General features: G+C 32.0%; 2 protein-coding genes across 4 annotated transcripts in view; both read left to right on the top strand.

Moving 5' to 3' along the window:
* The window catches only part of LOC143044197 (cGMP-dependent protein kinase 1-like), a 110837-nt gene extending 101267 nt beyond the window's left edge, over positions 1 to 9570 (top strand). For all 3 annotated transcript variants that reach the window (XM_076216094.1, XM_076216095.1, XM_076216097.1), the window contains exons 12-17: positions 2327 to 2416; positions 5340 to 5481; positions 5993 to 6156; positions 7104 to 7226; positions 7599 to 7728; positions 8965 to 9570. In XM_076216094.1, coding sequence (XP_076072209.1) covers positions 2327 to 2416; positions 5340 to 5481; positions 5993 to 6156; positions 7104 to 7226; positions 7599 to 7728; positions 8965 to 9063 — 748 coding nt within the window. In that variant the 3' untranslated portion in view covers positions 9064 to 9570. The remainder of the gene's footprint in view (positions 1 to 2326; positions 2417 to 5339; positions 5482 to 5992; positions 6157 to 7103; positions 7227 to 7598; positions 7729 to 8964) is intronic.
* An 11374-nt stretch (positions 9571 to 20944) lies between these two features.
* Positions 20945 to 22435, top strand: part of LOC143044198 (GTP-binding protein 1-like) — a 29431-nt gene continuing 27940 nt past the window's right edge. The window contains exon 1 of the mRNA XM_076216101.1: positions 20945 to 20966. The gene's annotated coding sequence lies outside the window, so the exon portion shown is untranslated. The remainder of the gene's footprint in view (positions 20967 to 22435) is intronic.

The raw sequence follows: 22435 nt of genomic DNA on the forward strand, positions 1-22435 counted from the left end.
GGCGAGAAATGCAAAAAGTACATTCAAACTCATAGTAGAGAATAAACTGACAATACCATGACTAATAAAGAAAACGACCACTAGACATACAAAAGTACAGAAAACACAACATAGAAAACAAAGGACCAGGCAACACTAACCCAATCCAACACGTGGGTTATCTAAGGTACTCTGGAAGGGTAGGCACATATGGCATCCGTCGTGTTGCTCATGTTAGTACACATCCGTTTAAAAGTATTTTTCCACAGATCACATTTGGGAACAGGGGAATTGTATGCGCTTTTCTGAGTTTAATATTAACTACAAAACGCAATGAGCTGAAAATTATCTAGAATGCTTGTAATAATTTATTTCCATTACCGATAACAGAGCAAATACTATATTTACACTTATGCAACTAACACCAATTAGTGGTGGTATCAACCAAAGGGTAGCAGTTCATAAGTGAAACATTACATAACGCAGTAATGACTCTCAGTAATGACTTCTCCTCTCCGTTAGTTTATTTTTCACAATATATTTCGAACAGAATTAGATAACGGTACTTTATTTTTTTCTCTCATAATCAAATACAAATATCAGCAAGCCATGTTCTACACACCAGCCGACCATACGAGGGCTGTATAGCCAGTCAAGGTCGTTGAAAACTTCCATCATCTACACAGCAACATATATACATTGATTTATTATGAGACCACTACTGTTAAAAAGTGATAAAAGATGCAATACAGTGAAAGATATTCGATTATAGCTGCGATAGAGTTTTCTCATGACAAACTGATGGATTACAATGGAAAAAAATAAATGTCATATATTTGCAATAGAGCAGCCACAAGTGATGTAAAGTTGGCAAACGTACTAACTTTTTATAACATTTTTGTTTGCTTTTTATATATATTTGAATGGTTCAGCACAATTGAAATAGCTTCTTAGATTCCAAGATTAAGTATGATTAATAGACAAAACAGATAATTTGATAAAAAGACGCATGAACTTTTCTATCATTGACATGGTTTTTACATTATGGGAGGCCAAAAATACAATTGTGATAAAAATAAAAATCTTGACGTAGGAATTCTTTTTTTTTAATAGTGTTTGATCACCATCAATAAATAGAAATTGCAAACTTGTTAATTAATCATAATAATTTTATTTATTATCATAACATTAATAATAAAGACATGCATTCATGTGTTGATCTACAAATAGATGGAATCATTGAAGCTTTTATAAACACAGCAATAATAAATAAATTATTGTGTAAGTTTTTTGAAATAGTATGTATGTAATGCTCAACACGTCAAAACAATAGAAATGAAGTCATCTCTTTTAATTAGGTATCTTTTTATATAAACTTATTTAAGGTGGTACCTAACACTACAGGGAGATAACTCTGTAAAGTCAGCTTAACGTTTTAATTACATTGTGTTGTAAAAGGAATATTAAGCTTCTCAATGATCAAAATTGGTGTTTGTCAAATTGCTATATAACCAGTGTAATTTTTCTGAAAAAAAACGGTTGGTTCAAATTTTTTGAAATTTTTATATTTTTGTTATAGGGTCAAAGTAAATACTTTGACAAAATTTTATGAAAATTAAACGAGCCAAATTAATGTTAGTGAAAGTGTTGGGTACCACCTAAATGTGTGTATTTTGTTTATTGTCGATAGTGGTGGATGAATATATTTTACATTAAGGGAAAAAGAACTTGTAGGATTCCAAATAAATAATGACATTCATCCGACACACCCTGTGGCTATGTAAGACTCTACAGTAGCACGCCAATCAAAACAAATATAATACGAAGCTGTAGAGCATTATAAACAAATAAACAAAAAAAAACTAAAAAACTAAAATGTTCTCATAGTATGGATAAGGCAATCAAGCTTAGTACTACAAACAAGTTAGTTCGATCGAAAATACTCTGTTTTAACAGTACCTACACATTGAGTCAGATTTAAAACGTTCTTATTGAAAACCATAGTAAGATATTTTACTCAACATGACATATTATTGGCTTTATAACTATTTTGATATGAGCGTCACTGGTGAGTCTTATGAAAACGAAACGCGCGTCTGGCGTACTAAATTATAATCCTGATACCTTTGATAACTATTTACTTCGACTACGAGCGGACCAATCTAGTCTAGTCTAGTACAGCAGAGATACAACAGATAAAAACCTGTAAAAGTGTTCAGGTTGACAAGACCGGTGACCAAATCCCGATTATTCGCTTTCGAAGCGAGCAACCATATGATCACTAAGGGGGTCATTTCTTTTCTTGTAACAATTGTAACATAAGACTTAATATTGATTTCAATTGTAGGTTGTATAGGACTTTCAAAGACAGAAAGTATTTGTATATGTTATTAGAAGTTTGCCTTGGAGGAGAGTTATGGACAGTTTTGAGAGACAAGTAAGTGTTAAGGTTTCATCGTTTTATTTTAAAGCAGAATAGGTGTTTTCCGTGACAGTTTCTGTGCATTATATGTAAATCAATAAAATTCAACCTCAGTATATAGTTGACATAAAATATCAAAGAGGTAGATATAAAAAGTATCATATTTTCGTACATCAGATTTTACGTGTCCCCATGTTTTATTTTAAGGTTTATCTTTCTTTTTCAATGAATGATTATATCCTTGTCTTTTGTTGTGGTTTTTTTTCGACAATTTTACATTCAAACCCTTTTTAAAAGAGGGACGAAAGATACCAAAGGGACAGTCAAACTCATAAATCTAAAATAAACTGACAACGCCATGGCTGAAAATGAAAAAGACAAACAGACAAACAATAGTACACATGACACAACATAGAAAACTAAAGAATAAACAACACGAACCCCACCAAAAACTAGGGGTGATCTCAGGTGCTCCGGAAGGGTAAGCAGATCCTGCTCCACATGTGGCACCCGTCGTGTTGCTTATGTGATTAAATTGCATTACAAAAAGTATTAGCAAATTCCCGAACTCCAAAGTAAATTGAAATAGGGTAAGTCAATAAAAATTGACAAAATTAAACTCTATATATTCGAATAGAAAACAACTGCCATATACTTGTAATGTTACTGACTTGATAAACTTTCAGTTGTTTTCTTTGAAAGGCTTTGAACAATCCCATCTTAGAGCCAGTGTGTATAGTAATGTGTCAAATGATTATTTCAAGTCACAAAAAAAAAAAATATATCAAACGGACAATCAAATTTCATAAAGTTCAGGCTACCATCCGATATATAAAGCATTTCATCTACATTTTCGCGATTTTCATGAAAAGAGCATAGGATTCAAGTGAATTATGGATTTTACTTTTGTATTAAACATATGGTGAAAAGATCAGTTATTTGGTGTTTATCGCATGTTCCTTCGAAATAGCTTAATTTTAAGAACAGCTCTGACCATTAACCTTAATTGCCGTCCCATCTATGAATTGAGTATTAATCAAGAAAAAAAGAATTAATTTGTAAAATATTGTTTTTACCTGATCTTTATTTTATTGACCTCTATTGAATAACAGTGTCACAGCAGTCTGACAATACCAAGTCTGCATCCTCCTCAATCGCTAGTTGATAGGATGGTTTGCTTGAGAAAGACTTGTGTCAAAGATGACTTTTACTATGTCCCATTTGTCCATGCCGAAATAATTTGTCATGCATTTAAATAGTGAAGAAATGGAATTGGAGAAATAGTCAAACAAAGTCTAAATTTATTTGAAAGAAGCCCTTTGATTACATAAACTTTTGGCAGGCATATCAAAACACTTATGTAATCAAAATAAAAAGATGTAATTATTCTCTCGGCATGATTGAAGGTGAAATTTTATTAACGTTCTTGTTCTGTGTCAGAATTAAAAGGCATTTTCACCATAGACATATATCAGCTATCAATTGAATATGTTTGCCACAGTTTGACTTGACTTTAAGTGACATGACACTGCATGTTTTGGAACAAATCCAATATTTTATTTACTTATTTGAAGTGTTTACATTTGATCTTTTACTTGATATATGCAAAGACACTTTAAAGCAAAAAATAAAACAGAAGTATTCAATAATGTTTCAAAAGATCTATTACTGTCATTATCTTAACTTCTGTAACGAAATATAAACTTTAAAAAACATAAGAAACGAACTTTCACTTGCTGCTAACAAACATCATTTAACGTATACACCATTTACTTATATGTTAAACATTTTTTTAATAGATCTATTATTACATGTTCTTTTATAAGATTGAAGATATGTTGCTTTAACGAATCATTAATCTTCTTTAATGCAGCAGTATAAAGAAAATATTACGAGTAACAGTTTAAAAAATAATGGTTAGATATCACGAAAATCATTTAACAGACACAAGTCTCTTAGTTTCTTGTGTACAATTTGGATTCTAGTATGGTGTTCATTATCACTGAACCAGTATACATTTGTTTAGGGACCAGCTGAAGTACGCCTCCGGGTGCGAGAATTTCTCGTTGCATTGAAGACCTGTTGGTGTCCTTCTGCTGTTGTCTGCTCTATGGTCGGGTTGTGGTCTCTTTGACACATTCCCCATTTCCATTCTCAATTTTACAAGTACAAATTGAGCTTTTTGTCATTGTGATTCAAAATCAAATATATTTAGTTTTTCTCTATATATATATATTTGTTTTACAAGTAACACAAAAGTAAAATACAAGCAATATCTAAAAGTATAAGTGAAAAAGTAAAATTAGTGGTGCTGTTTACATTTTTCCTTATTTAACCAATAATCTCCGTTTTTTGTCAGTAATGATTTAGACAGGTGTTTAAATTTGACGGCCTTTTTAAACACTTTCGATTGAGGGAAATAATTAATCTGGCTTAAAAGGTTATTTTAACTATTTCATTTCCATTACAGTGTAAATTAAGTTTCTTGAATAAATTAGTTTAAGCTTATTTTGTTCATAAAATGCGACAAATGTGTTACGGTTGAACTGTGAGGATACACCCTCCAGCCCTTTTTACATTCTTTTTTACATTTTCTTTGTTTGTTCATATACATTTTTAGAAGAAATTCAGAAGGAAACAAAATAACTGCTTATATCTACGTTATTCCCACCCTGCTGAACAGTTGTGTCACCGACAATCATTATACATCTCCTTATTTTAATAGTTACAGTTATGTATTTAATAAACTATTCATAAGACGGTTCAGACACTGACCTTCGTCTGTTTCTGTGCTTACGTTCTGAACTACAAGGTAGATCATTCACTGTTAACAAATCATTAGGATAAAGACGCCACAACGGTAGCTTTTACATAAATACATATTTTAAATATAACTGGAGATTAAAAGACATAATGTTCGATTTAACCTTTTTTCCAGAGGCTCATTTGATGATGGAACAACTAGATTTTATACAGGATGTGTTATAGAAGCATTAGCATACCTGCATAACAAAGGTGTTGTATACAGAGATCTCAAACCAGAAAACCTCTTGTTAGACACCAACGGATATGTAAAACTGGTAAGTAAATTGTTATTTCAGTAGTATCGCCAACTGAATATATAGTCTATAACTTTTTCCTAGATTGTCTCATGATGATAAATGGAAAACATGTCGGCTTTTATAAATGTAAAATGTTTGGTCTTCTTCATTCCGTGAATAGAAATATATTTTAAAATATCGAACATATTAAAGCGTCAAGAATCCAAGTTAATGATGTTAAAAAGCATGGGAAAAGACATGAAAATGAAGGGAATGTTAAATATGGACGTCCACTATACTTTTAAACAATACCCTATGTCTACTAATGCTCATAGAATGTTTTAAGTTGTCGACGAAAACTGACCGATGCAGTATATACTTTTCTTCAGTAAATTAACCCGTTTAAATGTGATGGATATGGTTTCCTAGACTATTGTTTATCGGGTTCTTTAAAGACGAAAAGTTTTGATAGCTCTAAATTTAAAAACAATCATTACCTCTGTATGTTTGAAAGAAAAGCATTTAATCATTTTTACATATAAACTTGCAGGTTGATTTTGGTTTTGCTAAAAAGGTAGGATTGGGAAGAAAGACGTGGACATTCTGTGGAACACCAGAATATGTTGCTCCAGAAATCATTCTGAATAAAGGACACGATATCTCGTCAGATTTTTGGTCGTTAGGGATACTAATGTATGAACTACTCACAGGAAGGTAAGATTTTACATAGGTGTCAGTATTATAGATGAAGCGACCAAAACTAAGCACTCTTCCAAGTTTTCATTCGAAGTGTGTAAATTCACTAATATTGTATATGATTTGTTAAGTTAATGTTATTTCGATTGTTGCCAATATCCACTCAAAACATTTTCAGATAATTTTCATAAATTATGATTTGATGTATAAAAACGTTACAACAAAAATAATAGGTCTACCCCACTAGACATCGAGTCGACAGTAGAACAATAAAGTTAAAGTATCCATTTACATTAATGGTTATTGGTGTTGCCAGTTTAATAATTCAATTACTATTAACTGTATATATAAGATGACATCAAAGTAAATCGATATTATTTGTTCAAGAAATATTGGCCTAATTTCTTCTTAATGGGAAGATTGATAAAGCTTGCAATTTATATTATATTTCGTAGGCAATTATAATTTTTCTATTCGTTTGCTATAAAACTTGGATTGGTGCTTATTCAAAGTTCAATGGTGTACCAGAAGGCACTTTTTTGCCTATGATAATTTGATGGGTATTGCTTATTTATTTGAAAATTTGCGTTAAAGTTATAGGGAATAAACTCATCATAGATACCAGGACTAAATTTTTTATATACGCCAGACGCGCGTTTCGTCTACAAAAGACTCATCAGTGACGCTCGAACCCAAAAAAATTAAAAAAAGGCCAAAAAAAGGAATGATCTTTATGTGATATGGTTGTTAAAGAGAGACATTTGTTTTATGAACAATACGAATAAAAGTTGAACATAATACCAAAATACAAAGGGAGTGTCATGCCCACTAACTCACAAATGAAAAACATCATTTTTGAAATAATATGTGCACAAAAGTACAAGGGTTCATATGAATCGGCATGAGAAATCCTGAATATATTTATTTATTTTTCATCTAAATGTATCGACATTTTTTATTTACAGTCCACCGTTCTCAGGACAAGATCCAATGAAAACTTACAATATAATACTGAAAGGAATAGATGCTATAGATTTTCCAAGAAAAATTACGAAGAATGCTCAAAATCTCATCAAAAAGTTATGCAGGTAAAACAGTAATATTATAGTTCAATTCTGTAATATAAGTGCTATATTGCTTGATATAATCATCATAAAAAATCAAAATGGGACATTCTTGATAGTGCATGCAATTGTTCGAACTAAATTTCAGAAACGAACTGTATTTGTATATTGGCATGCAGTGGAATGATACATATTAAGATCTTGACGTAATTAATGAATTACCATATTACACTTTGCTTATATATATTTGCTATTAGACAATAAGCAACCTCTGATAACGTTGGGTATTTTTTCTATGTGAATGATATATAAAAAGACACGATGTGACTGAACTTTCATCGTTATATTTATAATATTTGTATTGTTGAAACTTGACAATTTTAAATGTAATTACAGAGAAAACCCATCAGAAAGGTTGGGATTTGGACGAGGTGGAATGCGAGAAATACAGAAACACAAATGGTTTGATGGATTTAACTGGGAAGGATTACGTAAAAGAACGACTAAATCACCATTTATTCCAGAGGTAATTAAACTTGTTTAAGATACTAGGATTAAAGCTTGGTAAAAAAGATTCATTTATAGTGGTGTTCTAATCAAAATCGTTTAAAAATGTCATTGACAATACAACGTTAGAACGCATTGAGGACCAATTATATAGGCAATGTCTTCATTGGGGTAGAAAAACCTTAGTGTTTCGAAAAGTTCAAAGTTTTGTAAACAGTTCATTTATAGTTATGACCATATAATCAGAAATGATGGAGATCTGAAACAATAAATCAGTTAATTAATAACAATCATAAGGATATTCCTCTAATTATAAAAGTGAAGGCTTCTGATATTGAATTTTACACAACAACAAGAGGCGCAGGGGACACATTCCTTCTGGATGTCGCCATTAGACTATCCTGTTCTGAGGCTCCAAATCCATCACAAATTTCTCTAGTACTTATTTCTGTAAATGCTTTTTTGTTTGCGAAACACGTCGAGTTGATACAGTCAAATGGTAAAAAAAGGTTTTTCTTATCCAGGATATTTTGAAAAAAGATCCCAAGATAATAAGCATTTAAAATTATGATAGTATAGTCGAATTATTATTCTTAAAATAAAGTTCCAGTCATTATCCTTAATGAATAAACTGAGATAATAACTTTTGTCGTATGAAGACGAGCCTACAACAATGATAAAAAGAAGGAAATATGTGTGGACATGCGCTATCTTTTAAGTTGACATGACATTTCATGTTTGGTATACTAATAAGATCTAAAAACTGAAGACAGCATGAGAGTAAAAATAGGAATTACATATCTGAGGCCAAATAATTGAAAATCAAAGACCTAATACAAACGTCGACTAGAACCATTGTTTGTCATTCCCTTTTTTGTACTACTCCTAGAAACACATTGCAGCTCAGATCAAGGTAAATGTGAAATAATTTCATCAATTAATGCACAAAAAAGTAAAATTACAAAAATACCGAACTCCGAGGTAAATTCAAAACGGAAAGTCCGTAATCAAATGGCAAAATTAAAGCTCAAAAACATCGACCGAAACGATAACAACTATCATATTCCTGACTGTGTACATGCATTTTGTTATGTAAAAAATGGTGGACAAAACCGGGTTTTATAGCTAGCTAATTCTCCCACTTGTATGATAGTGGCATAAAATTCCACTCTTCAAAAGTTCTGTCCTTCATAATAACCACCCATCAAAGTGCTGTGCATAATATTAGTAACGTAATTAATTTCTCCTCTCACAGATTAAAAATCCCGTCGACACAACGAACTTCGATGATTATCCAGAGGAAGAAGATGAACCACCACCAGATGACGTCACAGGATGGGATCGAGAATTTTGATGACGTATTATTCTATGTGATATTATTGACAAAATGGTGATTGCAATTCTAGCCGGGCAGGTGTGGAGATCGTTGAACTATTTTTAACTGTGATATAATAGGCGATTTAGTGACGTGAAGACAAGAGAGTGAAACGATGTGTATACAGTTCAAACGCTATTCAATTACCAGATAGGTTTTATGAATGCTAAGAATCGGACTGTGAGCCGTCCAGCGTTGCATTACAGAAATTTCTTAATTCAAGAAATGCATTGTAGAAAATAGTAGAATATTTGTTTGTTTTACTCTACATATTCCTGTTGAACTGTATGAATAAATAGATTATTTTATTATTCCATATTTGTTTTCGTACGAAGTCTAAGGTGTTTATATTGTTATTAAAGATGAGATAACATTATTTTTTAATTGTGCCTACAAGTGGATATGAAATGGTTACACAAAAGTGCCTCAAAAGTTAAATTACTTGTCTTCCACTAAATATTTCGAAGTATTTTTCTATAAATTTATAATAAACATCAGCGTAATTAAATGTATGCATTTTTTTCTAACTTAATCAAAGACTGTTCTTTTATTTATTTTTATAAACTTTGTTAAAATGCTAAAATGATGAACTACTTTATTTATGAATCAGTCAATTGATGTTACAATATGTATCTTTATGTTCACAATTTTTTGTAGTTTCAATTTATTTTCAGTGACTTTTTTAAATTAGGGTTTTCTATATAATATTAATGTCTTTATGGTAATACCTCGAAATGGTTTTATGATATATAATTAAATAACGCAAAATAGTGCGAGAGATATTGTTTTTACATAATTTTCTCTCCAAGAAAAAACAACCTTATTATGCAGTGTTATGCAGAAAAAAACAATGATTAGACTTAGTTGTGTCAGACTTGTAATCACAAACCGTTTCTAAAAAGATGTACATGTAGGATCATGTAGGTAAAAAGTGCAAAACTACTTCTTGTCCAGTTTATCAGTCCTTGCCAGTAAGATGTTTATCTTAAACATTGTGTAACTTTTATAATTCTGTATTTGGTGCAATATCTTGAGTTATAACTGCTATAAATTAAAAAGAAATTTTTAATGAAATTTTTAAAGCAATACACAAACATCTGCATATTGTTTTGATTGTTTTTGTTTTACAAAATATGAAAATTGCAATTAATATTGAATTAAACATAACGTATTAACATAAAATGACAAATATGCAACGTAGTCCGATGCTTTATATTAAAATGTATTTAAATACATTTGAAAAAAATATTCTCATCCCCTGCATACATACAAAAAGATACAGCCATATTGTTAGTGGTGATCAGGACTGAAAAAAAGTTTCAATTTTTTTTTTTAAAGTATGTTATTTATTATAATTGTGTAGTTTTCATGTAGGGTAGGCGGACCGAAATAGCAACCTAGAAATTGCACCACTTTTGAGTAATTGAAAGGACAAAACACTGTTTTTAAATACAAGCTATTCATTGTTGAAATCCACATAACAGATACATTGATTCAGAGGTTGTGTATTTTATGTTATTTGTATTTTATCTTTTGAAATGGCATATTAGTTTTAGTTTTGGTTTTGTTTTATCTGTTTTAAATAGTTTGTTTTAATTTAAAAAAAGTCATATCTCTGTTTTCATCATACTTTTCTTCAGAAACATATTTTATATAATAATTTTAGAAAGAAATAGAAAAAATAATGGATTTTTTTAATTAATTGCTATAATATCATATATATTACATAATTAAATTGACATGTTTTTTTTGTTTTCTTGTAATTCAACTAAAAATATAGCTTAAAATCTTATTTATTAACAGAAAGCAACTATAATACCAGTGATGACAGGTATTACAAAAAAGTTTCTTGAACATTTCAGGATGACATGATGGTTTGTAGGCATCATATCTTAGTACATAAATTGATGCATTGTATTTTAATGAAAAAAAAATAACGATAGATTGTATTGAAAAGATGTGCTGTTATAATTATGTACACTGTACAAACGTTCATTATTAATACAAAATATAATTTTTATTTCGTGTTGCATTTTTTCTCCTCCATTGTGCAGTAAAGTTGATCCACTGTATCTACATTGACCCCTCTATCTACTTATAGCAGGTTATGAACTGATTTCAAATACGTTATAACCTTTATACAGATTTTAATTTTAAACACATGCATATGATCAAATGTGAGTGCTCGTCTTTTTTGCAAAGAATAATGCTTCATTTTGTGAGTTCGGGTTGATGTTTTCCGAAATTAAAAATAGAAAACCCAAAAACCTACATGTACGATCGCGTGTAGACATTATAAGAGGACGTAAATGATTTAGCGAAAAGATAAATTTATTATAAATATCTAAGAAGATGCCATCATGTATGAATATTCTCCGTCTGAGAAGCACGATTCCCATTGCAAGCATCGTCTGTTTGAAATGGATAGGATGTATAAATGTGCAGCCACGTCTAGTTCATATAGGGATACAAATAAGTTGTAACGTTAAGAGAGAGGCACACTTTATACGTTTAATATGTTAGCGACCACTCTCTGGGTGGTTCTAATGCTGCATTTTACAGGACCTATAAAGTGAATTTATTTGAATTTATCTTGGTTAGACATGATCATTTGCCACTTGCAGTTAGGCAAACACAAAGAAACTGGGAAAATATCGAGAGAAAAAAAAACAAAAAACTTAACCATCAAACCATCAAACAGGTACTTATAGAATCATTGTTCATATATAGCATACAACACTGGATGACAATTAAAGCTAATGTATATTAAACAAAACTATCAAACAAATATAAAAATACGAACTTCTTGATTTCTATAAATGTCCTTACAGACAAAACGTTGACTTTGTCCTTGGAAAGACACTGAAAGTTCGAATTAAAACTTCGCTGTGTTCCTTTTCTTGTTGAATTATTTCTATACTTGTTTTAGGTAAAATGCAAACAACGTTGGTTTTAAATGAGATGAAAGCTGTACAGTGTGTCTCCACGTACCTTTATCACTGAATAAGTCAGACTTTGGAGATTGTTGATTACAGCAATATAATTATTTAAACAATTTAGATAGATCCAGGTAGAAAAGGTGAGGAAATAGCATCACTCCAAAAGGAGCAAGACCGGGTTCGTTGACAAGATAAGCATTTTCTGATATCCTGATAATGCATACATCATCATGGCTCATATACACTCAGCACAAATAACAACATCGGGAGCAGAAATTAAAAAAAATCTGAGACCGCGAAAACCTGTCTCTTGGTTATAAAGGATATTTAAATAAAGCAGATTGTACTTCATATCTGACTTGCTCTACACTTAGAAATCGGCATCAGAAACTGGATGAGATCTAAACCTTATAACTAAAGATCTGATTGGGAAATTCCTGTTTTTATATAGCTGCAAATACAGACTCACCCGTCTATTTCTTTGTTGTGTTGTGTGTACTATTGTATGTCTGCTGGTCTTCTTTATTTTAGCCATTGTGTTGTCAGTCTATTTTCAACTTTCGAGTTTGAATGTCCCTTTGGTGTGATCTAACTTTTGCCTCTTTTATACTTTATTTTCTGGTTAGTGTTTTCCATCAGGACAAAGGATGCTATATGAACTTTAAGAATCAATGGATCTGAACGGTAAATTTAAGATATCCATTCGTATATAAAACTTGAGTTGGTTTACAGTTACTATGTATAAATACTCATCAAAGCTCAATGTACCAGGCTTAAACTTGAACGCCAAAACAAAAATACTGAAATCGCTAATCAAATGGCAAAATCGAAAGCTCAAACACATCAAATGAATGAAAAACAACTGTCATATTTCTGAGTTGGTACATGCATTTTCTTATGTAGAAAATGGTGGATTAAACCTGGTTTTAAAGCTAGCCAAACCTCTCACTTGTATGACAGTCGCATCAATTTCGGTTATATTGACAACGATGTGTGAGCAAAACAAAGAGACATAGTAGGTAAAAATGTCAGGGGTACAGCAGTCAACATTGTCTTATAATCTTAATCACTATAAATGCAACCAAATATGTAACAAAGAAGCACAAAATGGCATATAGGCCAAGCATATTAACAAAAATTAAAGACAAGAATATTACCATGATAGTACACTAACACAATGACGGGATGTATAAGTACAGAGCCACGTCATACATGTATCAAAGAAACAAAAAGGCATACAGACAATGCACATATCAGTACAAATGAAAGACAAGCATACAAAAATGTTTTACAATAGCACAATAGACTCATCAGTGACACTTGAATTAAAAAGTCAAAATGGCCAAATAAAATACGTAGTTAAAGAGCATTGAAGATCCGAATATCCGAAAAGATTTGTCAAATGCGTCTATGGTACGTAATATATTCTCATGTTAGAAAAATCATTATAATATATTTGATTTTGAATTTAATGTATTGTAGACAGTTAATTCATAAGTATGGCCATATCAAAGTGTATGTCATAGATCAAAACAATTATTTTTCAATTAATTACCGTTAACCGATCAAGGTTCTCTATTGTTCGTATATTAGCTTATACCGAATACGAAATATCCTCATATCTTATTTGTTATAAGCAACATGCCGTTGGCCCCAGTTGAACAGATTCTTCACCGGAGTTTACCCTTGTAGTGTTTATACTTTATAACTTATGATCTTACAATTTTTCAATTCATAAACTGGCACGTTACCATAGCAATTTATCCCTTGAACTAAGGTAGCACTAAAGTACTGGGAACAGGGCAAAATAATGGAAAAGTAATACAAAACAAATACGATCTGGCATTACTGTCTCTTTATTGCACACGGATATATAATTGGACATTGTCGGTTTTATATTCTTATCAATTATATTTATCATATTTGTCATTCATTTCAATTCAGTAATATTTTAAACTAAAATGTAAAGAATTGATATTTTCAATATTAGAATTGAATTAAATGACTATAAACATAAGGACACCAAAATTTAGCTTACCTTGTAAACCTATGTTTGTCAGCAGATAAGGCAATCAATAATTATGCGAAACTTTTAATGTTCTGTGTCCTGCAATCACTGCTTGTTGTTCAACCAACAAACTGTCGTATACGTTTTTCGTAAATTGATTTGTTTTATATATCTGCAGGAAGTTTTCTCCTTATAAATGTTTTACATTTTTCATGTCTGACTTTGTATAGCTTATTAAAGACGGTTTAATTTTTTTTCTCGTTGTTGAGGGCCAAAAAGTGACCGATAATTTCTTACATTCACGTCATATTAAGTATAGATGGAGGATAACTGTTTCACTTGCAATCATATCACATCTTCTTATTTTTAAATCTCTAAATAAAAGTTTATTGCCAAATAATGTTAGAAATAAATACTACCGCCAAAAAGGGTATGATGACATGGGCAGAATTTTTCATTGCTTATGGTCATCCTTTTTGTTATGTATTGCTGCGAATTATCCGTTCTAAGAAAGACAATCCTAAATTATTTTATTTTTTCAACTTTGCTTGACATATTGCTTAGTTGCTTATAACGTTATACATGTTGCTGGTTTAAGGTTTTCATTAGTATTTAGATACACACGTAGGAGCTAGCCTTTGTCATAAAATTTGTTTTCTATATTTGTCTTATACAACGATGATAATGTGTGTATAACAAATTTTGTTTTAGGTTAGGCAGCAACCATTTGATTTTCGAACGGGGGAGGGGGACTATGAATTTTTTTTTGTTTCCAGTTTTTGGAGAGAAAAAATAATTTGTTTTTGACCCCGAGAAAAAAAAATATTTGTTTTACCCTCAGCGAAAAAAGTTTGTCCGAAAAAAATCCATAGCCCCCCATGGTTGCTGCCTTATGCCTTTTGTTCAATTTTAGTTTTGCTTAAAAATATGATTAAAATGGCCATTTTATGTCAAATATATCATGGTTAAAATGACATTACTGTAATAAAAGTCCTTTTCAAATCACACTCTTCGTGTAACGATTAGACTTATAGAATTGGTCATTTTTTTTAGTTTTTGTTTTGTTTATAATTTCAGAGGAAAGATAAAACGAATCTAATTTCTAATCATTCCGCATCTTTTATTTATTATTAACAAAGTGAAAATTTCACTATATGGTTTTATAATTAGTGTGACAAAAATCCGCAAGACAAGTAAGGGACTGTGGACGCAAAAATGTATCATCTTAAGCACACAGAACTCTTGGTGTATTCAAACATAATAAAATTGTTCACACAGTGATATGTCTCACCTTTAAGAAGTTTAGTTAGCAAATATAACTGTTGAAATTAGAATAGCAATACTTTAACATTACTTAAGATGAAAGGCAAAGTTATTTCTATGTATAAGCCTAAGCTAATACAACTGCATGTCACATACAATTGACTTAACATAAGTGATTTCCCTTATCATAGTCGTCAAAAGAACTTGCTTTTTAAAGCTGGCTATGCGGTACGGACTTTGCTCATTGTTGGAGGCCGTACGGTGACCTATAGTTGGTAATTTTTGTGTCATCTGGTTTCTTGTTGAGAGTTGTCTCATTGCCAATCATACCACATCTTCTTTTTTATATTGACTGAGAGGACGAGACCAAATATAATGTCCACATATGTACAACTGCATAAAAAGAATCGTTGAATGGTTAAGTGACCTGAGTAATCACAAAATTTAACACGTAAACTATGCAAACGTTTCAAAGTCAATATAGACCATGACTAAAGGGGCAAACCCAAATAATATGTTACATATGATTATCAACTTTATAAAGTAGAATTAAGTATGAATATATGGACGATAGTTGAACGGCAATATGTATATGGTTTGATTGTGAAGGTGCAATTTTCGTCAGTCATTATGATACTATTACGGAAACCAAAGATACATTTAGAAATCAGCATGAGAATAACACCTCTGCTGTACAACAAAGTTTAAGGGACATGGCACTAGTGGATGAAAGCCCACGGGAAGTCCACAAGATGACACCATTGTGTACACCAAAAGAAAAAAAATACTTCTAGGCATTTGGAATGTAAGAACTAGCAACTAACACCCTAGGTTTCAAAGAGCGTGGGCAAAAGCCCTGAATCTCCAATGAGTCGTTGAAACTTGTAGATGAGAGAAAAAAAACAACTAAAGGAAAAAACTAACAACAGTAGATCAGAACGACATAAGAACAGCATAAATGCAAAGTAAAGTGACAAAGACAAGGAGGTGAAGAAAAGTATGAGAAATGACAAAAGGCAATGGACAGACAACTTAATAGAAGAAGCAGAAAAAGCAGCAAGCAATGGTATGATGAAAACAGTGTATGAAGTTACAAGAACAATTTGCAATGAAATCAGAAACCACCTCAAGTCATCAAAGATAAGTCTTGAAATCCATTATCTAACCATGACAAAAAACTTAAAAGATGGAACACTTTCAAGAAGTCTTGCACAGACCAGAACCTGAAATACCATTTGACATCAATTTAAACTTTGAAATCGAGGAAATAGAGATAGATACAGGTCAAATCAGGAAAGAGGAAGTAACAAAACCCTAGAAAAGATTAAAAAATGGAAAGTCAGGTGGCATAGATGACATAACAGATGAGATACTAAACTAAAAGCAGATAACAACCACCAAGTATTTACAAAAGCTTTATAATATAATATGGATTGGAGATGAAATACAAAAGGAGTGGAATAAAGGTCTTATAGTTAAAATAGTAAAGAAAGGAGATCGAACATGCTGCGATAACTACAGAGGCATAACCTACTTTCCGTGCCAAGTAAGGTAGTCACAAACATCATCATCCAAAGAATACAAGAAGGAATGGATGAAAAGCTAAGACAAAAGCAATCTGGCTTCAGAAGGGGTAAAAGCACTGCTGAACAACTTTTCACATTAAGATACATCATAGAATAATGTTCTAAATGGAATGCTCTTTTGTACATCAACTTTTTAGACTTTGAAAAGGGGTTTGATTCCATCCACAGGGAAAGCATATGGTCCATCTTAAAAGCTTATCACATCCCAGACAAACTCATTAAACTTACTCTTTTACTATTCATTTGAGTGTGCATTCATAGACGAAGGAATACAATCGGAATGGTTTAAAGTAAAAACGGGAGTAAAAACAGGATGCATGATGTTTGGTTTCTTATTTCTATTTGCAATTGACTATGTCATGAAACAAACGATAAAAGATCATCAAACAGGAATTAGATGGAAATTTACCACCAAACTAGAAGACCTTGATTTTGCTGACGATCTAGCACTACTGTTTTCCAAATTCCAACACATACAACTGAAAACAGATAAACTTCAAGAAAATGCCAGCAAAATAGGACTAAAGATTAACACCTCTAAAACAAAAGTAATGCGGATGAACACCACAAATAACAACCCAGTGAAGTTAAATGAGAAAAACCTAGAGGATGTTGATACCTTCACTTACCTATGAGGAATAGTAACAACAAACGGTGGATGTGATAATGACATACACAACAGGTTGAAGAAAGCTAAAGGCCAATTTAGCAGGCTAAGAAAAATATGGAGATCATCGGTCCTGTCATTTAAAACAAAGGTCAGGTTATTTAACAGTTAAGTCATGTCAGTCCTACTGTATGGATGTGAAACCTGGAAAACAAATGAACAAGACAAGAAGAAATTGAGCACCTTCCAAAACAGATGTCTAAGGCAGATACTAAAAATAAGATGGCCCGATACTATATCAAACGAAAACCTCCATATAAAAGCTGCATGGAACAAAGAAGCTAATTGATGATATAATAGAACGGCGTTTGAGATGGATTGGCCATGTACTAAGAATGGATACCAACAGTATATATGCTCAGTTGAACTGACATGGCAACCAGAGAGAAAAAGAAAAGTTGGACGTCCCAAAACCACCTGGAGACGGACTGTAGAGACTGAAAGAACATCACTAGGATGGAATAGCTGGTGGGCTACAGCAAGAACAGCAGCTAAATAGATATAGGAAGATGTGGTGTGAGTGCCAATGAGACAACTCTCCATCCAAATAACAATTTATAAAAGTAAACCATTATAGGTCAAAGTACGGCCTTCAACACGGAGTCCGTGTAAAATGAAAAGAAAATGTATCAGGGCCTTAAATGCCGACCGGCATGAAGAGGATAGGCGAGGTGATTAAAGGTAAAAATGTAAGATAAAGTAGTATACAGATTGTAAACTATAGTTTACATATGTTTACTTTTACTGTGAATTTAAAAGAAAAATGTTTTCAAACATGTAGAACACCCACACTACTTATATAGTATCTATTATATATGTTTCTAATAAGGAGAATCTGATGTTTTATGATTTCCAATGACACAACTAGCCACCAAAGTTCAAAAGAAGTAGTGTAAGCAATTATATTACCTTCAACAATTAAAAAATCCCTATGGTTTATATTCGCCTTTAAAAGACCCCGACATGAAAAACCTGAAATAATTCAATTGGACTATGTCAGTTTTGTTAAATTATTGTGTCTTCTCAACATGTAAAGAAGTAAACATCTCTTTATCTCAGTAATATAGTACTTAACTATATCAGCAGCTACTATTTTTTCATCCGAGCGGTCTTTATTTTAATTTATTAACCAACTAAGTACATTATTGCCAAAAATGACTGGTTATTAAAAATAACATATTTTCTGTAATGGCCCTGTTTTTTCTGTAATGGCCCTGTTTTTTCTGTAATGGCCCTGCTTTTCTGTAATGGCCCTGTTTTTTTTTCTGTAATGGCCCTGTTTTTTTTTTTTTGTAATGACCCTGTATTAATGCCCAGTTTGTCTGTATAAAGCACAGTTAGGGTTTTTAATAAAGTTAATAAAATTAAGTTGTACTGAAAGAGTATAATACTTTTTTGTATTTTATTTAATTTAGTAACCAGCAACCAACATTAAAGAACCATATATAGGGATCACTGTTCCTCCTGTTTTTCAACACATAACTTCTGTCAACTTAATATCTTGGATATTTGATATATTAACACATACACTTTTATTCAGTTGGTTAATAAATGTATTAAGAAATGGGTGTTTTTAAAATGGCTCTGTTATATGTCCTCGGTCAGTAATAATGGCCTCGGATGTCTGTAATGGCCCTCGGCGTTGCCTCAGGCCATTACAGACTCCCTCGACCATTATAACAGACCTTGGACAAATAACAGGGCCATTATAAAAACACCCATTCATTAATACTATAATATTACATATCACATATGGATCCTACATTCCGTCGGTGTCGTCGTCGAGGGCGGCGGCGGCGTCCACAAATATTCACTCTGTGGTTAAAGTTTTTGAAATTTTAATAACTTTCTTAAACTATCCTGGATTTCTACCAAACTTGGACAGAAACTTGTTAATGATTATAAAATGGTATCCAGTTGGAAATTTTGTAAAAATAAAAATTCCATTTTTTCCGTATTTTACTTATAAAGGATCTTAGTTTTTTTTCTGCCGGGAAACATTACATTCACTCTTCGGTTAAAGTTTATAAAATTTCAATAACTTTCGTAAATTATCCTGGATTTGTACCAAACTTGGAAAGAAGTTTGTTTATGATTATAAGATAGTAACTAGAAGTAAATTTTGTGTGAAGAAAAATCCATTTTTTCCGTAAATAATTTATAAATGGACTTAGTTTTTCTGTCAGGAAACAATACATCCACGCTGAGGTTAAAGTTTTAAATATTTTAATAACATTCTACACCATCCTGGATTTGTACCAAACTTGTACAGAATATATAAAAAAAAAGATGTGGTATGATTGCCAATGAGACAACTGTCCACAAGAGACCAAAATGACACAGACATTAACAACTATAGGTCACCGTACGGCCTTCAACAATGAGCAAAGCCCATACCGCATAGTCAGCTATAAAAGGTCCCGATAAGACAATGTAAAACAATTCAAACGAGAAAACTAACGGCCTTATTTATATAAAAAAAAAATGAACGAAAAACAAATATGTAACACATAAACAAACGACAACCACTGAATTACAGCCTCCTAACTTGGGACTTGTTTGTGATCAAAAGCTAGTATCTAGAAGGAAATTTTGGTAAAATGTTGTACCTGTATATCCGTATTTTATCTATAAATGGACTTAGTTTTTCTTCCAGTTAACATAATATACTCAGTCTGCAGTTAAAGTTTTTGAGACATTTATTAGATTCATAAACCATCCCGGCTGTATTTTCCTTAAACTTGGACAGAAGCTTCTTACAACAACAAGATAGTATCGAGAGAATTTTTCCACATTTTTGTTGAGCCTGCGATTGACAGCAAAGGTAGGTGAGACACTGGGTTCCGCGGATTTTTTGTTTATATCAACCTGAGACTTTAAGCTGGTTCTCGGCTGACTACTACACATCAATATTGTTCAATTGAATGTAGCGTAATGCAAGCGGATTCCAGTTTATTCGAGGTAATTGTAGGTTCGGATAAACAGTGACTTCAAAATCGCAGTCAAGTTCGCTACCTTATTATTTCAACTACATTTATCAACTAAAATATGGTAAATCACTGTCAAAAATTGAATAAATATGACAACCATGATACTAATGAGAAAATCTACATAACATAAGGCTTATTTTATTACCTCCTTTTAAGAAACACCTATAAAACAAGTAGTCAGCAATAGACCAATTATAGGATTACTACTCGAGCTGTGATTGCATATGCGCTTAATTGGATATTCAATGGAAATGTCTGTACTATGAAATTAATCACCTCGAACCAAATTTCACAAAATACTTGTATACCCACAGGGACTTTACTCTTAAATGAAAAATTTCTCTAAACTTAAATATGAATTATACCGCAAGGTACAAACAAATTAGGGACAAGTCAGTATCTGTGTATGTACTACCTTTCCATTTGTAAGTAAGTTACATAAACTAATTATAAGCGTCTTTTTGTTGCTTGCAATTTACACATTATTTTTTCACGATCATTCAACTAGTGTTCCTCAGTAATCAAAACTTTTAGTCGCATATTTGTTTCCGGAAAAAATACATATCCGTCGATGTACTTCCGGTTGTGGAATATCGTATTTTGATTTTGATGATGATTTTCTCCCTGACCACGATAATCATACTAGATGCCATGACACAAACGAACCTTTATCAGGCTTCAAACTTCCTAGAGGTCGTGCAGGAGTATCTATCTTATGGCCAAAACAATGGAACAGTCAAATTCAAAAGCTTCCTGATGGAAATGAGAGGGTGATAGCTATTCTGATTTCATCAGACGTTGACGTTTGTCTGATAAACGTCTATATGCCAACTATGGACAAAGACTCGTCCTACGAATATGGAGAATGTCTCGACCTCATTCACAACATAGCAACAAAATATCTGAATACTCACGCTATTATACTTTGCGGGGATCTGAACGGGACAATTCTACAAACCAGAAATAATAAGCATGATCAATTATTAAAGGAATTCATTTTAGAACTTAACCTTACTGCTGATAAAGATAAATCTGACAGACAAACGTTCTTCCACCATTCAGGACAATCTAGTTCCCAAATAGATTATATCTTCTCATCTAAAGAAAACCTGTTTAAAAAGTATACAATATGGAATAATTCACCCTCAAATGTTTCTGCTCATGTGCCAGTATCAGTAGTAACTAACATGACCATACCAACTGGTGTAACCAAAGCCAATAAAGAAATCCAAACAGTTCATAAACTTCAATGGGACCAGACCGATCTCCCTCAATATATAGAATCTGTTCAGACTGAAGTCTCAAAGCTGCAACTGACGCAAAATCAATCCAACAGTATCCAAAATTTCACAAAAGCCTTACTTACAGCCTCAAATAAAGCAGTACCAACCAAACCCATCAAACTGAAAGGTCCAAAATGGAAGGCCTCAACTAGAGTAAAAAGACATCTAAAAAATTGCAAGCAACTATACTCAAAATGGAAATCCGAAGGCAAACAAGCAGACCATCCATTCAGGAAACAACTAAAAGCAGAAAAGAAAAATCTCCGCAGTCAACAAAGAAAGGAACATGCTGAAGATAGATTGAAGTTATATCAGCAAATTATGGATAATCCATCCACAGACTTATTCTACAAATTAATAAACAGGAATAGATCTAAACCTAGAACAAATTCAACTGGTATAGATATAGAGGGTGAATTAGAATTTAATCCTGCTATACAGAGAAAGGCATTCGCAAAATACTATGAAGATCTTAGTATCCCAAAAGAATCAAAATTTGATAACTCATATCTGGAACTATGCCAAATAAGGCAGCATCCCGTGGAAGAAGTTCTATACAACCAACAAACAACAATAGAACCATACAAAGAAGATGACGTCTCCAAAGCTATAGAC

This window comes from Mytilus galloprovincialis, chromosome 9, assembly GCF_965363235.1.
Source record: "Mytilus galloprovincialis chromosome 9, xbMytGall1.hap1.1, whole genome shotgun sequence".
In the NCBI taxonomy this organism is placed as follows: Eukaryota; Metazoa; Mollusca; class Bivalvia; order Mytilida; family Mytilidae; genus Mytilus; species Mytilus galloprovincialis.